The sequence below is a fragment of the Bidens hawaiensis genome, unplaced genomic scaffold, assembly GCF_021521415.1.
Source record: "Bidens hawaiensis isolate Kalapana, Puna unplaced genomic scaffold, B.hawaiensis_p1.1 tig00012189_1, whole genome shotgun sequence".
NCBI classification, from domain to species: Eukaryota; Viridiplantae; Streptophyta; class Magnoliopsida; order Asterales; family Asteraceae; genus Bidens; species Bidens hawaiensis.
Window position 1 is genome coordinate 7,522 of NW_027491984.1, and position 22,343 is coordinate 29,864.

Consider the following 22,343-nt stretch of genomic DNA (forward strand, 5'->3'; position numbering starts at 1 on the left):
AAACTCGTCTTTCCGCCTTATCTACCACTAAACACAGAGCCTACAAACAACATACCACAATACCAAGCAAGTTACACTCACGATCAAGCCATTTCTTTCATGGTTTCGGTTATGATTCCAAAAACAAAGATTTAACCGTAAAAATTCGTTTTTGATTCGTTTAACTCCTTTCTTGGACCAAGATCCCTTGTATAACCCGTATACATCACTTGATCATGCAAGAATCGGTTTTCATCATTGAAACCTCATTTTCTTGCAAACAAACTCAAGAAACGAAGATGAACACGTGCATAACTCGATCATTACCTCGTTTTTCTTGCTAGAACTCTTGGTTTTTGAATCATACTTTGGAGAGGATTGATGAACTTGGGAGTGTTTGTGTAAAAAAAAGAAATGAAGTGTGGTTTGAGGGGTGGTGGTCCGATCGGACTATGTGGGGGGTGGGGTGGGACCCACCTCTCCATTTTAGGCCACATGTTTGGATATCCGCAATCCGGATAATGTTTTGGATAATCTGGTTCAGTTCGTTTTTCGGTTAAATGTTTAATTCGGCTTAAAACGAGGCTAAAACGGTCGTTTTTCGGCTTAAAAATGAAATTTATATAAAACCGATAAAAACTTCAAAAACTTAAGCCATGACATTTATTAACTTAAAACATCATATCATTAATTATCGCGCATCTTTTTCGGCTTGATCGATCATCTCTTGCTCGGTTTGGTATTAAAGGTTTCGTTTAATGTACCGACGTACCATTAAATCGAAATTCTTTTTCTGTGCCGTACTTTACTTATCCCGAAGCATTAATGCTTCGTAACATCACTAAATATTATAGATATCGTCTATAATTGAACCCTCGATTCGTTCGGGTTTCAATAATTATCGATCGATTAATCGCATATTCAATGCGGTGAATTATATATTCACGTACAATCAATACAATGAACCATGTATTCTCGTATAATTACCATTGTAACTCATGTACCCGACATTAAATATGACGTAACTATCGTCTACTGGTTAGGGTATCCCTGGTTTCGTCGGAATCGTTACAACAACCGCCCAGTCTTGTAGGCCGTGGTTTGGACATAACGCAAGTAGATTTTTGAACCTTTCCCACGCCTCGTAGAAGCTCTCGGTGTCCTCCATTTGGAAAGAATGAATCTTGTTACGCAAACGAGTGGCCTTAGCCAGAGGATCGTATTTCTCAAGAAATTGGGTCTGCATGGCAGCCCAAGTAGCAATGGACCCCTGTGGGAGGGACTCAAGCCACAGACTCGCATGATCAACGAGTGAGAACGGAAAGATTCGGAGTTTTATGGCGTCTTCGGATACGCCGGCAAGATGAAACGTGTCGCAGATACGTGTAATACGAGTGAGATGAGAATGCGGGTTCTCGTGGAGCAACCCGTGAAATTGAGCAGAATGAGCAATCGTGTTCAGAACATTAGATGGAATCTGCCAAGTCGTTTGAACTCCTATAGCTGGTGGAGCAATGCTGGATCTCGCGCCAGCATCGACCGGACGGGCCCGGTCTGCAATTGTCCTCCTAGGTAGTGGATTCGCGTCGCCCATAATCCTATCCCTAATGACGGGTTCAGAAAAAGTAGGAGAAGAAAACGTATTACCGACGGATGTAGATGAACTGGAAGATGGTTTTGTACGATGTCTCTCAAGAAGCTCTCTCTCTGGTTCGGGAAATCCTTCAACTTCTAGTGGTCCTAGAGATCGAGTACGTCGCATACAACTATTAAAATAAATAAAAGAAATATTAATTAGCTAAACTATTTTAAACTAACAAACAAAACAAATAAGAAAGACAAGTAGTAAACAAGGCAAGTCCTAACTCGAGTCGTTCTTAATACGCCTCAAACCGTGTCCCCGGCAACGGCGCCAAAAACTTTATGTGCGAAAATATATATATAAATATAAAACACAAATCACAACTAAGCTTTAAAAACCAAACAATCTATCCTAGTTCACACAAACGGCAAGTGTACCGGTCGCGTATAGCACAGATGAGGAAAGTCCGGATATCAAACTCGAAGACATGTGAAAACGTTTATAATTACTAAACTCTGACTAAGACTCACCAAAATAATATTTAAATGATTTTTAATATTTAGAATTAATTAAACTACTTAACTTAATTAAATGAAAACTTTTAACAAAACTTTGAAAACTTTGGTTTAAATTCAATATATAAAAACGTCTACCTAGGAATGAATCATGTTGATAAAAATAACAAGACAATGGTTTGAAAATATTCACGACACCGGTTATAAAAGATGACCCAACTAAAACTTGTTTAAGAAAGTCAAACTACCTCTCAGTTTCTCTAACAAACTCTAACTTATTTTAATTGATTTTAAAGAATAAACCGGAAAAACAATTATTAACGTGTTCAAATGACGACTCACCTCTCGGTCTCATCGACACACTATCCTAATGGAAACGAATACTACGCAACCAAGGATAGAGGAACAATTTAATTTAACCCAAATTAAACCAACTAATTGCACATAAACACTCAAACTTGACAAGACAAAAACCCGCTCTCGCGCGGTCTTAATTCTAACAAGTAAAAGCAATGAGAGAATATTACTTCTTATCACCTCTCGGTCTCAAAGAATGTGTATTTTAACTGATTTTAGATGATTTATATTACCCACTTATCCCTACGGTTGTACACCCCGCAAATAAACCCGAAACACCAAGTTAAGAGTCTAACAAGCAATCAATTAATCAAAACCAATTCAATTAACTAATGCAAGAGGATTATAAGTACTAACAAATAAAACACAGCCATCACACACAATCTAATTTATGGTTTAGTTAAACTTTACATCAATAATTTAAGTCTTGAACATTAACAATCCATTATACAAGTCAAAACTACTCAACAATCATCTATCCTAGGTAGAACAAACACGTTTAGCTACTCATTACTTTTGGACAGCCATGCATACTCAAGAAAAACATCACAAACATCAACTTAAACATGATTATATTCATTCAAGATCCAAACAATATCAATCACAAGACAAACAATCAATCAATTGCAAAACAATTCAAAACAAAAGACCAAATCAATAGAGTTAGGGTTCTTGAACAATAAGTAAAGTTTATGAGTGTTTTACTATCAAGTATGGCTGAGATTTATGATTGTTAATGACCCCTAGCTGCTGCCCCGATATTCCTCTTTCTTTTCCAGCTGCCAACAGCCTCAGCCGCCGGTTTTCTTCTCTTTTTTTCTTTTTTTCCTTTGCCGGCTGCCTTGCGATCGGACTGTTAGGGTTTTAGGGTTCTTTTGTGTGATTTCGGGATTCTTGGATGATAATCGCTGGAAACAAGTGTTATTAACTTAATATAATATTATAAAAGGCTTTTAAGATGTGGGCTTGGGTCGGGCCTTGACTTATAAGTTTGAAAGTTGCACAATTAAGCCCCTAAACTCTTCAATTTAACTCTTTTTTTCACCAAACTTCATCACCTGCAAGAAAACAATCATCTTTGTAATATCAAGCATAAACCAACCATAAAACTTAATAATTAAACTAAAAAGTAATTAAAACATGATAAAAATGATACGGAAAGTAAGTGTGTTTCACTACACATCACTAAGCCAAGATGGGCCGAGGCTTACGTGGTCTCGAGGGGTAATTAAGTAAAGAAAATATTTGTGCGTCAGCATATTCACCAGCATGCGTTGCTGATGTATTTTATTTAACATTGTGCAGGTAATCAAGATTAGAGCTTGAGAGAACGAAGAAGCTCAAGTATCCGATGGCTCGGATATTTTTATGTAAATATTAAAACTTGGTGGTTTTGTAAAACATATAAACAAGTAAAACCAAACGAGACTTTTGTCTCGTCTTTTATATCGTAAATATTTATAATATCGATCCTTATATTTTAAAGTCTTCCGCTAATAACCATAACTCTGATTTATTTACAAATATGGTACCAACTATGGTTCATACTCCTAGGCCTAGATTGGGGGTGTGACAGTTTTAGTTCGTTAGTTTTTGTTAGTTTCTTAATTATTAGTTTGTTATCAAGTTTCTTTACCCGCGCGCGACGCGCAGGGAGTCATAGGTGTTAGATAGTGCACCGGGTAATCTAGTCATACCAAGAGCTCTTTTACCCGTACCACAAGTTGTAGATAATGCAATGGAAGTATTAGAAAAAATATACTTATGTTGAAAAGCCTAGTCACATTAGGACCTATAGTTTGGTAGATGTTGACAATCATCATCAAGCCTTGAACCTGCAAGTGCTCTCTTCCCTTACTTTTACAATATCCATATAATGCATCATCATCAAAGTTCCAAGTAATATGTAAACATTCTGTTGAGATATTTTAAAAACATGCCAGATTTAAAAGTTATGTTGATGGAATAGACTAATTCACCAGCAAATGGAGCAATAATATTATTAATCAAATATATAAATTCATGGTGTATGAAATCATTTCAAATTATCCATGAATTTCAATTAAATTTAGCCCACTAAAAGTATAATGAGATGACAGAGATGAACTTTAATGATGATGTCCCTTTTATTATTTTATCGTATTTTTATTACGTAATGAACTTGCCCGATCCATCGAATCGACCCGAACCTCAAACCGACCCCGATTTTTTTATACCCGATTATATGAAATTGAGGAATTTAAAAGTAGTGCACCACCTGAAAAAAATTCCTGGATCCGTCACTGACGTGTGCAATAAACAAAAACTAGTGAGATAAAAAAAGAAAAAAAAAATGTAAAACATGATGTGTTTAATGGATGATGTAACGAAAGTACGAAACCCTTAAAAACATTTCAAACTTAGACTAAGGGGTGTGGGGGCTTTAGTGGTGGCAAGAACCAATAATATTATGACGTGTGGCAGAGAGAGAAACTGGATAAGGGGGTGTTGGAGCCCCTGGTGGAGCCCCTAGCCCCTGGTGTGGAGGGGCTCCAGCAGGGGCTCCAGCGAATTTTTTTTTATTTTTTTATAAATATATTCAAACAACGTATTATTAAAAAAACTCATAAATTATTAAAAAAAACACACATTAATAAAAAAACACATTAATATCTAAAAATAAAATAAAAATTAAAGTACTAAAAAGAAACATTCTTCTTATTCTTCGGCTTGGTCTTTTTCGATCAACCTCTTTCGGATACGTTCCTTTTGCTTTTCCATTAGCATTTGATCGACCGGATTTAGGTTACTGAAGTCTCTAGTAAGAAAGTCCAAATCTCTCATTCGAGTTTTTTCCTTTTTGTCATAAGAGACCACCTCCATGTTTTTGTTGAATTTATTGAGGGATTCAACAAGATTGGCGATGTTTACGGCTTCCCCCCCAGCCGGTTTTTTCCCCTTGGCGTCCCTTCCCAATGGCTGCCTCCTCGGTGGTGAAGACGTTTCCTCCTCCGCAATGTTTAGGTCGAATCTAACGCGGCAATCCGACCCGGTTGAAGTGCTATACGCTACAGACGAATTAGTTTTAGTCCGTTTCGGCCCTACTTCCGCATCAAAGTCCGGCGCCACCAGCTCAACCCACTTGGAACACCTTTTCAACCTGTCCCACAGCTTTAAATCGTCCCACGTCTTCACCATCCCATACCTCCGCAAACACTCCTGCTTCCACTCTTCGACCGTGAAATTGTAAACCGCCAAATCATTACTGCCACTTGGTCTCATACGACCGCTGTTCCTGTTGAAAAGATTAGTAAACAAGCCGACAAATTTTCTGATTTCGGACCACCGACCCGAAATCATATCAGCGTTCCGCTCTGTACTTCCAACGAGCATGTAGAACGTCTCCATAACCTTTGTCCAAAAAATCTTTCTCTGTTGGTAGTCGGCTGCAAAATGAATAAATAAATTAGATTTCCATTTAACTTTATTATTTAACTTTTTTATTAAAAATCTTTTTTAAAAACGTTAAAACAATTACCGCAACGCCGATCCTCAGAAATGACTATCCAAGCCCGAAACAAGGCTTCCTTCTCATCCGATGAGCACGGAGTGGCTTTCCGTTTCGTCCTCGGAGTCGAAACCGGTCCCGACCCGTCCGTTGCAACTGGTTTTTTCCGGTGGACGCGTCTTTTTGGTCCCGTAGCTTCACCTTGTGATTCTTGTGTCTCCGGAACAACAAAGTTAGGAGACGGTTGTGTGTTGGATGGTTGAAAGCCGGATGATTCTTGCGGCTCCGAATAAAACATCGGTTGGTGCGGTGACGACCATAAATCGTCGTCAAGATAATCTGAATCAAGGTTTGGGAACCAATTTCCAGCCATTTTTTTTAAAAAAAGTTGAGAAGATGAATTGATTTTGGGTGAAGGTTTGAAGTTTTTGTATAAAAATGGGTGAAATGGAGTATAATTATATAGAAAAAATATTTTTTTTTTGTTTTTTTCGGCTCCCCAACGGTCCAAAAAACATCAAAAGGTGTGCCTCCTCTCTCTCTTCTCCCGCTAACCAGCTCACGCCTGCCTTGTTTTTCCCGCTAGCGCCCCTGGTGATGTGGTGTTAGCGCCTGGGGACGCGAGCGGAGGGGCTCTAGCGCCCCCGTTGAAGCCCCTCAAGTCTTAGTATTCGAACACCACACCACGCCTCAAAGCAAAGCGAGTACAATAACACTAGGCGGCTACGGGCCAGGATATATAAATAATAATAGGAGGCTTTCAGTCAATCACATCGTACGCCGATAAACTCAAGTTGCAAGCCCTAACAGATCACATCCTTTCCTATCCTTTTCTTTCACACATAATAATAATAATCACAGAGATCTGAAATTTAAGCAGAAGAGGATGGCGGATTACGAAGAAGACAGGTACGAAGGCAACGGTCAAGATGTTCTTCAACCCTTTACCGGCTCACCGCCTCAGCCTGCAGCTAACAACCACGGCGAAGAAGACCTCATTGATTCTAAGTCACAGGTTTTTATTTCATCTTATTAGCAGATTGAGGACTAATTTAGGCCAATTTTCATAACTTGGTTTGTGATAGTTGTAAGATTGTAATTAGGGTTGTCAGTTAGTTTAATGTTGAAGCGTTAACCGTGAGTGGCTTTTCTTTTGTAGTCAGTGGTTGAAACAGTTAATCACTGAAAATACCATGTGACTATGTAAATTGAAACTTTACTTGAAATGGATAAATACACATCAATCCGATGTTCAATCCTTTTCTGGTCATTTAGATAGTAAGATTCATGTATTCTTACATGAAAGAGTTTCGTTAAACTAAAGTACCAACGTGAAAGGCTTGCAAATAGTTTTCGAAGTAACACGGATTAAAGTATTGTTGGCATATATATATATATTTTTTAATCTTATGTTGGAATTTTTGTGTGTGTATTGCTGTTTTCAGCGCAGTTCTCGTGACTATGAAAGAGAGTCCTCGAAAAGCAGGTCAAAGGACAGGGAGAGAGGGCGGGATAAGGACCGTGATAGGGACAGAGACAGAGACAGGGAAAAAAGCCGAGATAGGAACAGGGAAAGGGAAAAAAGCAGAGACCGGGACAGAGATCGTGATCGCCATAGGGACCGTTACAGGGAACGAAGTGAGAGACGGGAACGGGACAGAGGTAGAGACGATGATGACTACCATAGGAGTCGAGATTATGATAGGTAATATGGTTCAGTTCTTCCTATGGCTTGATTTACTAGATTTCTTCAGGATACCTTCTTCAGTACTTTATTCAACACTATACGTATATGGACTAAAATTTGTTCCAACACTGTGTTTGTCTACAGGCGTAGAGATTATGACAGAGATAGAGATGATAGGCGTAGTAGACGTCGGTCTCGATCTCGCTCAAGAGGCAAATCTGAACATAGATCAAGGTCACGGTCTCGTTCACGCTCCAAAAGGTAATTGTTAGGCGTTCCCTTAATCTTGTTGCTAGGAGTATCACTTTTTCTTATATATAGAAAATCCTTGTGGATTTGGGGTTCGCTTTTCATCTGTTAGGTTTTCAAAACAAACAAACAAACAAATTTTATCCAGTAAATTACTAGTCATAGTAGAAGCTATTGATATGAACTGGGGAGGTTGCGATGAAGGCAAAGCTTTCATCTTTAGCTGTTCATATTACTTGATATGTGAATGTCATGTTACTTCATTGTCCAGAAATATTACTTCATAAATAGTAGTGTGGAAGATTAAGAATTTCACATGAATTTTTATTGTTAACATCTATTTTGGAACTCTTTTATTTTTAGTTTTAAGAATTGCACTGTGTAAGTGTGTATATTTTGAAGTGCTTGTAAATAGTAACTGTTGGCTTAATATTTCATGAGAAGCCATTTTACAATCCGTGTTTTTTTTGTGGCTTACATGTACCTTTGAAAAAGCCTCCATCAACTTAATGTGATTTTTGAGTTTTATCTTCATAAACAAGATTTATAAAATAGATGTTACTTATCATTCGGGTCATTGAGGAACAAGCTAAATGGTTATTGTTCAATATTTTGCTAGTTGCTGGATATGGAACTTGTGGACCACGTTTTCTAATTGCTAAAATTAGCTGGACATATTCACCTATAGTCATAGTAGCATACACATATTTATGATTAAGAAGTTTATACTTACTCTTTGCGTTCACAGCAGCAAAAGAGTTAGTGGTTTTGACATGGCCCCTCCAGCCTCTGCACTCTTGGCTGGCGCTGCTGCTGTTACTCCAGGTACATATCCCACCATTTGTAACCGATTTAACTATCATGATAACTTTTATTTCTCTTTGATATAGAGTGGAAAAGTCTTTTACTAAAATGCATGGTATTATGTTGGTAAGCAAGTTAGTGTCATAATATTCATCACTAAAATGGGTGTTTTAGAATTCTTTATGTTTTACTTAGTGACATAATTCTGATCTGAGAGGGTTTTTGTTTTTGTCTTGTGTTTGGTGTTTTTGTTTGTTTTATGTTTTTGTTGGGCTACTAGCCCCACTGTGCTGAGAATGGGTGTGAGCCGACTTCTGTAGCTTATTTGTACAACGAGGAATCAGGGCAATGGTATGATAGGTTTACAGATTTTTTATCTGCTGCATGAATGTGGATTTAAAATAAAATTCCATTTATTGATACAAGGTTCTAGAAATTTCCTTAAACTTCTGGATTTTCAAACTGTGGTGGTTCTTAGTTGTTACTCATTATTACATAGTTAAGCGTTTTCAAAACTTTTATACTTCTTTAGAGATGTGATTTTTTAAGCTTTACAGGTCAGGTCCCTGGGGCCACACCAGCTGTTCCTGGAATGTTCTCGAACATGTTTCCTTTAGCATCTGGCCAGGTAATACATGAAGTTATTGACCTATGTAATATGATCGATATATGTATCTTAGTTTTGATTACATTTTCCATCCTTGTGTTATTTGCAGTTTGGAGCTCTTCCTGTTATGCCAGTTCAAGCAATGACTCAGCAGGTTGTATAATATAGTCGTTTTCACATTTTTGTTTCTTTATTTGTTTCAAGTATGGAATTCTAACAAAATGCTGCAATACAGGCTACTAGACACGCAAGGAGGGTTTATGTTGGTGGTCTTTCTCCAAGTGCCAATGAACAGGTCTCTTTTAATCCTGATGTAAATTTCAAAAGTAAATTTGACATATGTTTCTGATTATTTTATTGTTTACAGACTGTCTCTTTTAATCCTGATGTAAATTTCAAAAGTAAATTTGACATATGTTTCTGATTATTTTATTGTTTACAGACTGTGGCAACCTTTTTTAGTCATGTAATGGCTGCCATTGGTGGTAATACTGCTGGTCCAGGTTAGTACATTACATCTTCGTTTTAGGTTTTGAACAAATCTTTAACTCTCTTAACTTAACATTTGCATATGATCTCAGGTGATGCTGTTGTAAATGTTTACATCAATCATGAAAAGAAGTTTGCTTTTGTTGAGATGAGATCTGTTGAGGAAGCCAGTAATGCAATGTCTTTGGATGGCATTATATTTGAGGTAATTATAACTATGGTTTTCTAGATATTTATAATCTTTTTTATTTTGATTAAAGGTATTTTATAAAAATGTAAAATTTCAGGGAGCACCTGTGAAGGTCAGAAGACCTAGTGATTACAATCCATCATTAGCCGCTGCCCTTGGTCCAAGTCAACCTAACCCCAACCTGAACCTAGCTGCTGTTGGGCTGACACCTGGTTCAGCCGGTGGGCTTGAGGGTCCTGACCGCATATTTGTGGGTGGGCTTCCTTACTATTTCACAGAGGCTCAGGTTAGGGAGCTACTTGAGTCTTTTGGGGCTCTTAAGGGTTTTGATCTCGTGAAAGACAGAGAAACTGGCAACTCAAAAGGATATGCATTCTGTGTGTATCAAGATTTATCTGTCACAGATATTGCGTGTGCGGCTCTTAATGGTATTAAAATGGGTGACAAAACCCTTACGGTTAGACGGGCTAACCAAGGTCAAATTCAACCAAATCCGGGACAGGAAAGCGTACTCTTACACGCACAACAACAAATCGCAATGCAGGTAAGAAGTACTTTGTTTTGAGTCGCACAGATTCACATATTTCATTTTAATTTTCTAAGTATAATTAATATTATTGCATTTGCAGAGAATGATGTTGCAACCCGGGGCGATTGGTATTGGCACACCTCCCACGAAAGTTTTATCGTTGACACAAGTGGTGACTGAAGAGGAGCTCATAAACGATGAGGATTATGAAGACATATTGGAAGACATGAAAGTTGAATGTGGAAAATTTGGTAAGATGGTATTTGTATATTGACTTTTTGGCAAGTAAGTTTTCAGTCTATTGATTGTAGTTGTTTTTGTATCTTTCTGTTTTACAGCCTTGTGCTATAAAGAATCATCTCTAACATTCAGACAGAAGCCCCTCTTATCACCTCTTTATATCTGATATGCATCACTAAGTTATTATCTCTAATTTAAAACTAATTTTGCAGGTAGTTTAGTCAATGTGGTCATCCCACGTCCAAATCCTAACGGTCAACCAGTCGCAGGGGTTGGAAAGGTTAGTTCACACTCGTCTAAGATTTGAGTTTGGCTTGCTTTGAGCCCAATGTCTAAAGAGCTCGTTTGTTATTTATTTGTTTTACCTATGTACATGTATAAATATAAATAATTTTATATACATGCACACAAGCCTAGTCAAACCTAGCATTTGAAACTTGGGCTCGTTAACAACTTTATCGAAAACAAACTCAAACTCACAAGTAGTGGTTTACATGATTGGTTATTTTTCTCTTTCTATTTGTGCAGGTTTTCTTGGAGTATGCAGATACAGAAAGTTCCACAAAAGCTCGGGCGGGGTTAAACGGGAGGAAGTTTGGGGGGAATCAAGTCGTGGCGATCTTTTACCCAGAGAATAAGTTTAATGAAGGCGAATACGATGGATAGTTCTATAACCACTATTTATCGTAGCTTCTGCCTGGAAACTGTTTTAAGATTACTAGTTTGTCCTTGGCTTTTCTAATATTTTGTTTGTTTTTCTTTATCATAAGATTTTGATAAATGCAAATGTAGGGTACTTAATCGAATCAGTGTTTATTTTCTTTTGTCATGAGCTGTATGAAACGAACAAAACATTGCCATTTTCATTATTTTACTAAAACTCATGTTTCGACGTTAAGGTCCATCCTTTTCATTAAGAAAAAGAGAAGCCACAAAATGCAAGCTATTATTTTTATTTTCAAGCTGCAACATATTGGTCTTCAGTTATTAGACACCGGGAAGTGTTAAATGCTAACCCGATAACCTGACTAACGAAAGTGCTCATCAACCGATACAATAGAACATGTTACAATTTGATATCAAGTGTTAGGGGTTGTTTGGTTTATTCAAATCTGAATGAGCCTCTGTTCCATTAGCAATAACAATAAGTCTGAATGATTCATACCTAATTTTAACCATTTAGATGTTTTTCTATTTGGAACCAAACAGTCTGAAGTCTGAATGAATCAGAACCATTCAGATGTAAACAAACAACCCCTAAGTTTGGGACCAATTAGGTGTTTTTGAAGATGAAATGATTAGAAACCGATTGTTTTTAATAATGTTAACGTTAGTAATGATATTTTGGCTGTTTTCTAACGGCTGTACTACCGTTGAAAACAGATTTGTGATCATTTTAACCATGTAGGTTAGTATAAGTATAAACAGGTATTCAATGTCAGTCTTTGATCATACCACTTCTCTAGCTTTCAAAAACGTGGAACTGCTCAAAAACAAAATCTCAATCTTCAAAGGCTAATGGCAAATGAAACAAACATGGCGCTGATACTAGAAACAAAGAGAAACTCTAAACGCAGTGAAAACACAACCTAGTATCGTTTCCTACCTCCGGTGTAAGGATGAAAGATATGGTTAAGGGATTGGATATATTTTCTTTTTAAGATGGAAATATCTATAAGAATTAACATTCAAAGTTTCACATGGAAAATAAAGTTTTTATTTCTTCACCCTATTACATGAAAAGAAAAATTACACAGGTTAAATAAAAAACAACACACACTTTTATCTGTTAGTACAATTCTTTTTTTTTTTCAAGACTCTCCAAAGTTGATGCTTTCTTCCTGTGCCTTATTAACTTATTTTATATCTTCATTGAAGCATATCACTAGATTGTATTTTTCCATGTCAAGTTTTTTCTTCTGTTCCTTTTCTTTGTTAGATTTCTGGTGTTGAAGTTCTTTATCTTTATCTTTTGTAGATATGTAGACATCTTTTGTTCTATATAATAGGTCTTTTACCATGTCTTATATTGTCTTTTTTTTATCAATTCCCATGTCAGTAAACATTATTTTTTATAAAAATTTATAGGAATATGTCTTAATCTATATCTATGCCTTTAAAAATTTAATTAGTTTTTCAATCACTATATTTATTAGTATCTTCTTGTGAGTCAATACTTATCTTTTTTACGAGAACACGCAAGACATAATTCTCCTTCATGACCTATGGCTTTACAAATTTTATATTGCGTCTGAGGGCTTGATTCTAATTCTCCCACATCTATCATATCTATCTTGTTTTTTAGAAATTTAATTTAATGAAGCATAGTCATCAATCGAAGCCTTTGGTGCCTGCAGTTAAAAACTAATCGAAGATGAAGACGATAACAACAATGATTATGGGGGTGTTTGGGTAAGCTTTTAAATTTGTTTATTTGTTTATTTGCTTTTAAATTTGTTTATTTGCTTTTTGAAAAACAAAATCCACTTTTAAAAAGTCCCAATTTGAAGCTTTTTTTGAGGTAGCTCTACCAAACACATTTCGCTTTTCAACAAGCAAATAAACAAGCTTTATAAGGTCACTCTAACACCCCCTATATATCATCCAATAATATGTTTTGACGCTTTTTACTTGATCAGTGCATGTCGTTTTATTCTCTTTATATTCTAAAAAGTAAGGTTTTTAAATTTTATTAGTCAATTTAATTTAATAAAAAAACCTGGGTCTGAGTCTGAGTCCGAGCTCGAACGTTTGAAAAAGAGCTCGAAACAAACCGAGCTCTTATACTTGGACTTGACTCGTCTGTCCTGGGTTCCGGGTTAGCGGTTTGTTAATTCCATCGTTGGTCACATTTAAAAAAACGAAACCCGCGAAACTCTGATTGTCTGTTACAACAATCTTCTTGCGGTTTCCATAATCGATTTATCTAACAAACTCACACTTTCTTCTTCATTACGAACATCACAACTACAACTGCTCTACAATCTCATTCAGTATCAACATCGTTAATCATCACGTTCAATTCATCATCTAACATCAGGTTCAATTCCTTCATCCTCAACTTACAGTTATTGTATTGTATTGTATTGTATTGTATTGTATTGTATTGTGTCTCATTAGTTATTAGCTTTTTGGTTTATCTAATGCTACTTCTGTTTCTTAGGGTTTGTTTTGGATTGAATAAAATAATTATTGTTAATAATATAAATTTATCATTCAATAGATAGTTAGTTATTTAATTGATTAAAAACAATTAAACTGTGAATCAACATCTAATCTTGCTGTTTGAATATATGTTACGAGTTAATCATAATTGTGGCTCACATGTGAAGTGCTCGGTACTGACCGTGAATTTGAGTATTAAGAGTTACTTAGAATTTTATTTGGTTCACTTCTTTGTAATCGTTTTGGAAGATAATATATAAATACGAAAGTATTCAACTGATAGTTTTTTTTATTGATTTAAAACAATAAAACTGTGTATCAACATCTAATTCATTGCTGCGACTTCCGTTTGTTACGTTTATTCCTAGTTGTTAGGAGTTAGGAATGTTTAGTTATGTCTAGTATAAAAAAGGTTAATATATATTGTTGCTAACATAATATTATTGTATTTGCAGAGACTGATGTTGCTACCTGGGGCGGTTGAGGGTCCTGCCCTCATATATGTGAATGGGCTTCCTTTTTATTTCACGGAGGCTCAGGTTAGGGGGCTACTGGAGTCTTTTGGGGCTGTTAGGGATTTTGCTCTTGTGGAAGATGGAGAAACTGGCAACTCAAATGGATATGGGCTTTGTGTATATCAAGATTCATCTGTCACAGATATTGCGTGTGCAGCTCTCAATGGTTTGAAAATGGGTGACAAGACCCTTATTGTTAGACGGGCTAACCAAGGTCAAACTCATCCGAACCCTCAACAACAATTTACATTTCCTCAGTTTGGAGCTTTTCCTTTAATGCCAGTTCAAGCAATGGCTCATCAGCAGGTTGTATAATGTAGTTATTTTCACTCTCTCTTTATTCATTATTATTTTTTATTTGTTTCATGTATGGAATTCTTACAAATGCTGCAATTCAGGCTACTAGACAGGCAAGGCGGGTTTATGTTGGTGGTCTTCCTCCAAGTGCCAATGAACAGGTCTCCTTTAATCCTTCATGTTCTATGATATTATATGTAAATTTGACTTATAACATATGTTTCTGATTATATAAAGTTGTTTGCAGACTCTGGCAACCTTTTTTAGTCATGCAATGGCGGTCATTGGTGACAATACTGCCGGTCCAGGTTAGTACATTACATTACATTTTGGTTTGTAAGTTTTAACAAATTATGAACTCTTTTAACTTAACATGTGCATTTGATCTCAGGGGATGCTGTTTTGAATGTTTACATTAATCATGAAAAGAAGTTTGCTTTTGTTGAGATGAGATCTGTCGAGGAGGCCAGTAATGCAATTTCATTAGACGGAATTGTGTTTGAGGTATTCATCAATATCAATTTCTAAAAATTAATGGTCTTTTCATTATGATCAAACATATGTTAAAAGTTAAAACATTTATTTTCAGGGAGTACGTGTGAAGGTTAGGAGACCTAGTGATTATAACCCGTCATTAGCTGCTGCTCTTGGTCCAAGTCAACCTAACCCCAACTTAAACCGAGCTGCCGTTGGGCTAACACCCGGTTCAGCTGGTGGGCTTGAGGGTCCTGACCGCATATTTGTGTGTGGGCTTCCCTACTATTTCACAGAGGCTCAGGTTAGGGAGCTACTTGAGTCTTTTGGGGCTCTTAAGGTTTTTGATCTTGTGAAAGACAGAGAAACTGGCAACGCAAAAGGATATGCGTTCTGTGCGTATCAAGATTTATCTGTCACAGATATCGCGTGTGCGGCTCTCAATGGTATTAAAATGGGTGACAAAACCCTTACGGTTAGACGGGCTAACCAAGGTCAGATTCAACCAAATCCGGGACAGGAAAGCGTACTCTTACACGCACAACAACAAATCGCAATGCAGGTGTCAAAACGGGTCGAGTTGGCCCACATACTTTTTCTTTCCATTTAATTTGCTTAAGTAGCAATACAGTTAATAATATATTATTGCATTTGCAGAGACTGACGTTGGAACCCGTGGCGACTGGCACACCTCTCACCTAGATTTTATCTTTGACGCAAATGGTAACTGAAGAGGAGCTCATAGACGATGTAGAATATGAAGACATATTGGAAGACATAAAAATAGAATGTGGAAAATTTGGTAAGATGGTTTTTGCATTTGGACTTGCTTTTTATATAATAATAAACTTGCTAGTAATTTTTCAGTCTATGCATTTTGTAATATATTGTCTCTAATTTTAAACTACTTTTGCAGGTAGTTTAGTCAGCGTGGTCATCCCACGCCCAAATCCTAACGGTGGGCTAGTAACAGGGGTTGGCAAGGTTAGTTCACTCTCGTTTTTTAAATTATGTATATATCAATCAATCAATCATACCCAGTAAAATCCCACCGACAGCAGAGCTATAGGTAGGGTCTGGGGAGGGTGGGATGTAGGCACACCGTACCTCTATCCAAAGAAATAAAGAGGTGGCTTCCAGAGAGACCCTCGGCTCTAAGAACATGTGTATGAAGCAAAAAAAGGAAATTAAAGTTTAACAGTTATATAAAAAACTACTACTAACAGTTTTTTAAATTATGTAATTACCATAAATACTAGGGGGTGTAAACATGCTGAGCTCGATCTCCTCTTAAGACTAGGGGGTGGAAACGAACAGAGCCAAGTCTGAGCTTGCCTCGGAAATGCATGAGAGCTTAAGTTTGCTCATATTAGCTCTGTTTCTATAACACAATTTGTGTACGTGTGTGTGTGTGTGTGTGCATGTTTTTGTATATTTCTAAATGTAGTTTATGTATAACATAACATATTTTTGGGCAAATACCATTAGAAAACAACACAGTTTCTGTTTTCTCGCATCAAAGCCACTCAACAGTTATTTACAAATTAACGTCTCTCTGCTTGTTAAATCTGGACATAGTTGTGAATTTTAGAAAACAATTTGGTACATCCATTTTTTTAGAAAACTAGGACCAAATAAAGATAAGCTGAATAAGAAAAAAAAAATTGACACATTCGCAAAAACAACCGGATGTATCGGTTCCAAGTTGGTTTAGAAAACTTCGCACAATTTTTGTTCAAATGTAACAAAAATGTTGAAAGGGACTTTTCTAAGAAAAAAAATAATAAATATGTTGATTTTAATGCCCTATATTTTATTTCTTATTTATATCATATTATGTACACGTATATGATGCTCAGGCTCGGTTCAGTTTAACTTGTTTACACCCCTATCATAATAACGTAAAAAAGCTCCCAGCTAACATATTACTCTATCTATGCAGGTTTTCTTGGAGTATGCAGATACAGTAAGTTCAAGAAAAGCGTGGGCGGGGTTAAACGGGAGGAGGTTTGGTGGGAACCAAGTGGTGGTAAGCTTCTACCCGGAGAATAAGTTCAGCGAGGGCGAGTATGATGGATAGTTCTATAACCGTCTTTTCTTGTAACTTCTACTTGCAGACTGTTTAAGATTTTACTAGTTGCTTTTTCAAATATTATGTTTTGTTTATGTTTTTTCTTTCCAGGTTTTTGATAAATGCAACTGTATGGAACTTAAACTAGGTAGTGTTTATCTTTTTTGCCATGAGCTTTGTGAAACAAATTAACAAATTGTAACAATTAGTAATTGATGAAAATGATAATGTTCGCTTGCTCACAAATCATTTTCATCAGTTACTAATCTTTGAAGTCACATTTATTTTTTCAAAAAAGGAAGGAAAAAAAGTGATATAAATGCAAGCTTTTATATATATATTTAAATTTAAATTGTAACTAAATTCCTTGAAAATATCTTTAGAAAGTGGGATCACTTTATCTTTATAGCGTTCTATTGTAGTGTTCAAAAAGACTTGAAAGAAAACAAAAAACTAAAAGCAAAAAAAAAAAATGACAAAAAGTTTTATCAACCACTATTTCACAAAATGTAATCATATATATATATTGCTAGGGTGTAAAATGTCCAAACAATACGAATCTAAAATGAAAGCTTGGGTTAGTTATGGGTTAAATCATCAACACCTAAGCGGATTGTATATGAGTAAATTAGGTCATTAATTAAATTTATAACATTATAGTAACATAAAGAATAACAAATCATGTTAGAACAAAAATTGGTTCATGTTTCTAACCAACCTACAATCACCACTATATAAGACCTCTACTCCCAAACCACAAGTCCACAACTCCCCAGTTATATATCATTCTTAGGGGTGTTTACGGTTTGGTTTGAAACCGTGAAACCGCCCAAACCGGTCATCGGTTTGGTTTCACGGTTGGTTTTTTTTGTTAACTTTTGGTCGGTCGGTTTCAAAAGTTTTAAGCCGTAGTGAACGGTTTGGTTTGTGGTTTATATCGCAAACCGGCAAAAAAAACCGGACCGGATCGTAATAGATAACTATCTATGTTTATGTTCATACAGTGAACTAGGATGATCATATATTCATATTTGATTAACTAAATGCAAATGGGTTTAATTGAAGTGCTAAGGAGGCTGCTCATTTAAACCGATGAGTAAATATTACGTGCCTATGAGTCATTCGAAGTCCCTGTTAAATATTTTTTGATACAAAAAAGCCTTTTTAGCATAATTAGTTATAACTTATAATGTTTTTCATGTTTCGAAAGAACATATTCAAATCAGATAATGTCTTTTGGTTATAATTACTACTAGTTTTGACGAAACACATCAACCTTTTTAAGTCTTATTCACAAGCAAATGAGAGATTAGAAAAACCGTGAAACCAAACTTAACGGTTCGGTTTTGGTTTTTGATAACCAAAAACCGTTACTAACAGTTTGGTTATAGTTTGACCTAAAAACCGTAAAAACCGGACCGTGAACACCCCTAATCATTCTGGCGCCAAACATGCTTTTCTTCTCTAGCGCTTTTGGTGGGTAGGGTCCACTTCAAACTCACTAATCACACATTTACTTAATTATTTTTTATTTTTCTTCTTTTTATTTAATATTAGTTAAACTAAGTTAACCACAACGCGCTAGTTAAGAATGAGCTAGTTAAAACTCCACTACCCATTTAATAGTGACGTGACACTTTAACTAGCATTTGTTAATTAAACCACAACATACAACATTATGTGATCCAATATTTTCTTAAAATAATGAATATGGTTCTAGGCTTCCAGCTTATTAATTTAATATGTAAATTGAGGCGATCTATATATTTCTTAAATATGATTTGAAAGTTTATTAATATAATAATAATTTTTTGTCAATGATAAATTTATATAATATAAGCACTTGTGTTTCTCGAAAGTGTGATGCAGAATATTTGTAATGTTCAATCATGGTGCGTAAGTGATCATGCCTTTGAATAACTATTTGAGATCGTACACGCAAGTGTATTGGTAAAGTTTAGATTTGGAGGCTCTAAAATGAATGTATCATAGATAACCTTTAAAATAAATGTTACACATAGTATGGTATCAAAATTTAATTACTAATTGCAATAAATATCTAACACACATCCCAAATTATATTTTGAATATAAAAAAATTTAACTTTTAGAATTATCTAACACACATCCTAAATTATTTTTCTGAATATACAACGATTTAACTTATATTTGAGTTATTTTATAATCATCAACATCAACGTACTCAGTAAATCCCACCAATAGTAAAATTATGGTAGGGTCTGAGAAGGGTAAGTGTAGATAGCCTTACCTCTACCCCATAGGAAAAGAGATGTTGCTTCCGGTGATAACCCTGGCTTGATAGTAGTTTTGCATCAAGTCGTGGACATAAGGCACATAACACTCAACCATCGGCACACCAGTCGATTGGTGCATGTGCCCTTGTCTTTCGGCTATCAACGCCACCACATGATGCCTGATTAACCTTCCAACATTTTTAACGTTATTTTCACGAGATTAGTCTAATAACGTTAAAATTAGTGCAATTTCAATTTTGCCCACCCGAGGTTCACACATTTGAGTTATTTGACATCATTATAAAAAGGAAAATTGATTTTTATTGATCCAATCTATTTTATTTTTGCCGACGCTAGTCCCAGCTATCATTTTGGCTGGCAACGGTCCCAACTTTCACATACGTTGATTCCACCAGTCAGCGACGTTAGGTAAAAGCTGACGTGTCGTCATAGTTGTCAAAATCAGATGACATGGGCATCCTACATGGACCGGCTGTGTATTATACATACTCCCCAAATCCCCAAAGTTCGAATACATCAAAATCCCCAAATTACACTAAAGCCCTAATTGAATCAATTTCACTCTCAAGTCTTAATCACTAAAGCCCTAACTGAACCGAAGAGGGAGTATTGTGCGAGAATATTGCTGATTTGGAGAAGAAGTATGCTGCAAGTTTGCATAATGAAGCGAAGATGAAGAGTAGAATTGATGATTTGGTTGAAGAGAAGAAGGAAACATAGAGGCAAATTGAGTGCTTAGTTAATGAAAAGAGTTTGGTTTCGAAAGATTTACAGGATGCAATGAACGAGTTGCAGCAGCAGAAGCTTGCGTTTGAGCAGATTGTTGAACAGAAAACCGAATTAGAGAATGTTAAGACACATGCGGATAGTGAAATTGTCAAGAAAGACGAACAATTGAGTGCGTGTAAAGACACGATTTTGTCACTGGAACAGTCAAATTCCAAACAAATTGAGAAAGTTAAGGAGTTAGAGATCGAATCAGGAAGCTACAAATGTTCACTTGATCAAGCTGCAGTTGAGAAAGATGAAGTTATCAAACAACTTGATGATCAAAAAGCCGTAACAGATGATTTAAACCAGACGATTTCATCAATGAAAATGGAAATTCAAGATTTGAACCTAAAGTTATCAGCAATTTGAGGATTTTGATGTATTCGAACGTTGGGGATTTTGATGTATTCGAACGTTGGGGATTTGGGGAGTATGTATAATACACAGCCGGTCCACGTAGGATGCCCATGTCGTCTGATTTTGACAACTATGACGACACATCAGCTTTTACCTAATGGAGTTAGTACTCTGTTAGTCGCGGACTGGTGGAATCAACGTATGTGAAAGTTGAGACCGTTGCCAGCCAAAATGATAGTTGAGACCAGCGCTGGCAAAAATAAAATAGTTAAGACCAATAAAAACCAATTTTTCTTATAAAAAAGGTCCTTTCAAGTTTATTGTAATTTTAATGATTATCTAGTAAAAAAGATATTTGAAATGTTTTTGTTGTTTTTTTTAAATCTTGTAAGAAGTAAAGTTACATAGAGCTTGTGGCTAAAACTTTTGTTAAGGGACAAATCAACAACATATTTGCGGAGACGTCTATAGCGTAAATGAGCCGAGTCTTGAATGAGCTATTGGAAATAGTTTATTAATAAATTGAAATAGAATTTGAGTCTGAAAATCTATTAACATTCCGAGAGTTCGATCCTTGGACTATGTATCTTATAAATCCGCTAGTAAATTGTAATAGTAATAGTTTTACTAGATTTTAATTGGTAAAAAATAAAGTTAGCTTTATAAAAAAGTTAAAAAAACATTTCTTTATTTAGATTTGTATATTATAACACAATAAACTTTATTTACTTGGCGGTGACGGAAGAATATATTCGTCCTTCCAACTTTTATAAACTTGTGGACTACTTTTGTTTTCTCTTTTTTCTTCTTTTCTTTAGGCACACAAAGGCGACTTATGGGTCCCCATGTTGGTTAACTGTCGATATTTCATTTTGTTGGCCACACTAAATTAAAGCTGGTATTAACAATGATTATTAGTTAGTCTTGGTATGTTAGGAATTTGATCATACACTAATATCGAATAATAACCAATTAATTTTGATTTCATATCAAATTGGAAAACCCGAATTCTATTTTGGTTCTAAAATCAAAATATGTATTTGAGTATTGACATATTTAATTCGATTACTTCATTAATGGACATAAGATCTTTTTTCACTATTCAAAAAACTTGATTAAACGATGTCATATGATTAGTGTCGTATTGTAATTACATGTAAAAAAACAAGCATCATATTCTAACATCGTATGTTACGGGCGTTAAACTAACCGGCACCGATGCCAGATCATCACCCTTAGGCGCCATATCTGCAAAACAAGCATGTTAAAGGTAGGCGTCAAAATGGGTAACACCTACCCATTAACGCTTGTAAGAAAGTAGAAACTAGTGGGATGAGGTCCACCCTAAATCAACCAATCACACTATTTTTTTAATATAAGTGTTACAATTCACAAAATTTTTTAGTTTAATTCTTTACTATGTCATGTTACATCAATACCGTCAATGTGCGCAGACCTTCTAGAGATTAACATACGTCTACAAATGTTATAACATACGTCTCTTTATTGCCTTTTCTACTCAATAGCTTACAATATCAACAAATTCTCAAGTATATATTATTATAGCTTAATATTTATCCCTCTGTAAATTTTGATCACACGGTTTAGACTTTTAAATATACATTAGAAATTATTCATATCACTGCTTTTTCAAAACTTTTATCCAGATTGTTTTAACATATTACGGAGTATAATTTAATATA

At 35.7% G+C, this 22,343-nt stretch overlaps 1 protein-coding gene and 1 pseudogene across 5 annotated transcripts; both read left to right on the plus strand.

Annotated features, from left to right (window-relative positions):
- Window positions 1-6,700: 6,700 nt before the first annotated feature.
- Window positions 6,701-11,560, plus strand: LOC143540318 (splicing factor U2af large subunit B-like). Of its 4 annotated transcripts, none has more exons than XM_077033415.1 (13): window positions 6,701-6,935; window positions 7,366-7,625; window positions 7,752-7,868; window positions 8,605-8,681; window positions 9,218-9,288; window positions 9,377-9,421; window positions 9,503-9,562; window positions 9,710-9,770; window positions 9,849-9,961; window positions 10,044-10,490; window positions 10,576-10,726; window positions 10,928-10,995; window positions 11,244-11,560. In XM_077033415.1, exons 1-13 carry the CDS (start codon window positions 6,807-6,809, stop codon window positions 11,379-11,381), a joined length of 1,737 nt encoding a protein of 578 aa, XP_076889530.1. In that variant the 5' UTR covers window positions 6,701-6,806; the 3' UTR covers window positions 11,382-11,560. The 4 variants fall into 4 exon arrangements, with proteins under 4 accessions (XP_076889530.1, XP_076889532.1, XP_076889533.1 ...); XM_077033417.1 differs by having other exon boundaries at window positions 8,608-8,681; XM_077033418.1 differs by lacking the exons at window positions 10,928-10,995; window positions 11,244-11,560 and adding an exon at window positions 10,814-10,925 and having other exon boundaries at window positions 6,702-6,935.
- Window positions 11,561-15,086: 3,526 nt separating this feature from the next.
- On the plus strand, window positions 15,087-17,324 carry LOC143540319 (splicing factor U2af large subunit B-like; annotated as a pseudogene). The gene is made up of 5 exons (XR_013136578.1): window positions 15,087-15,196; window positions 15,282-15,728; window positions 15,824-15,968; window positions 16,083-16,150; window positions 17,109-17,324. The product of XR_013136578.1 is annotated as a splicing factor U2af large subunit B-like (transcript).
- The last annotated feature ends 5,019 nt before the right edge of the window (window positions 17,325-22,343 follow it).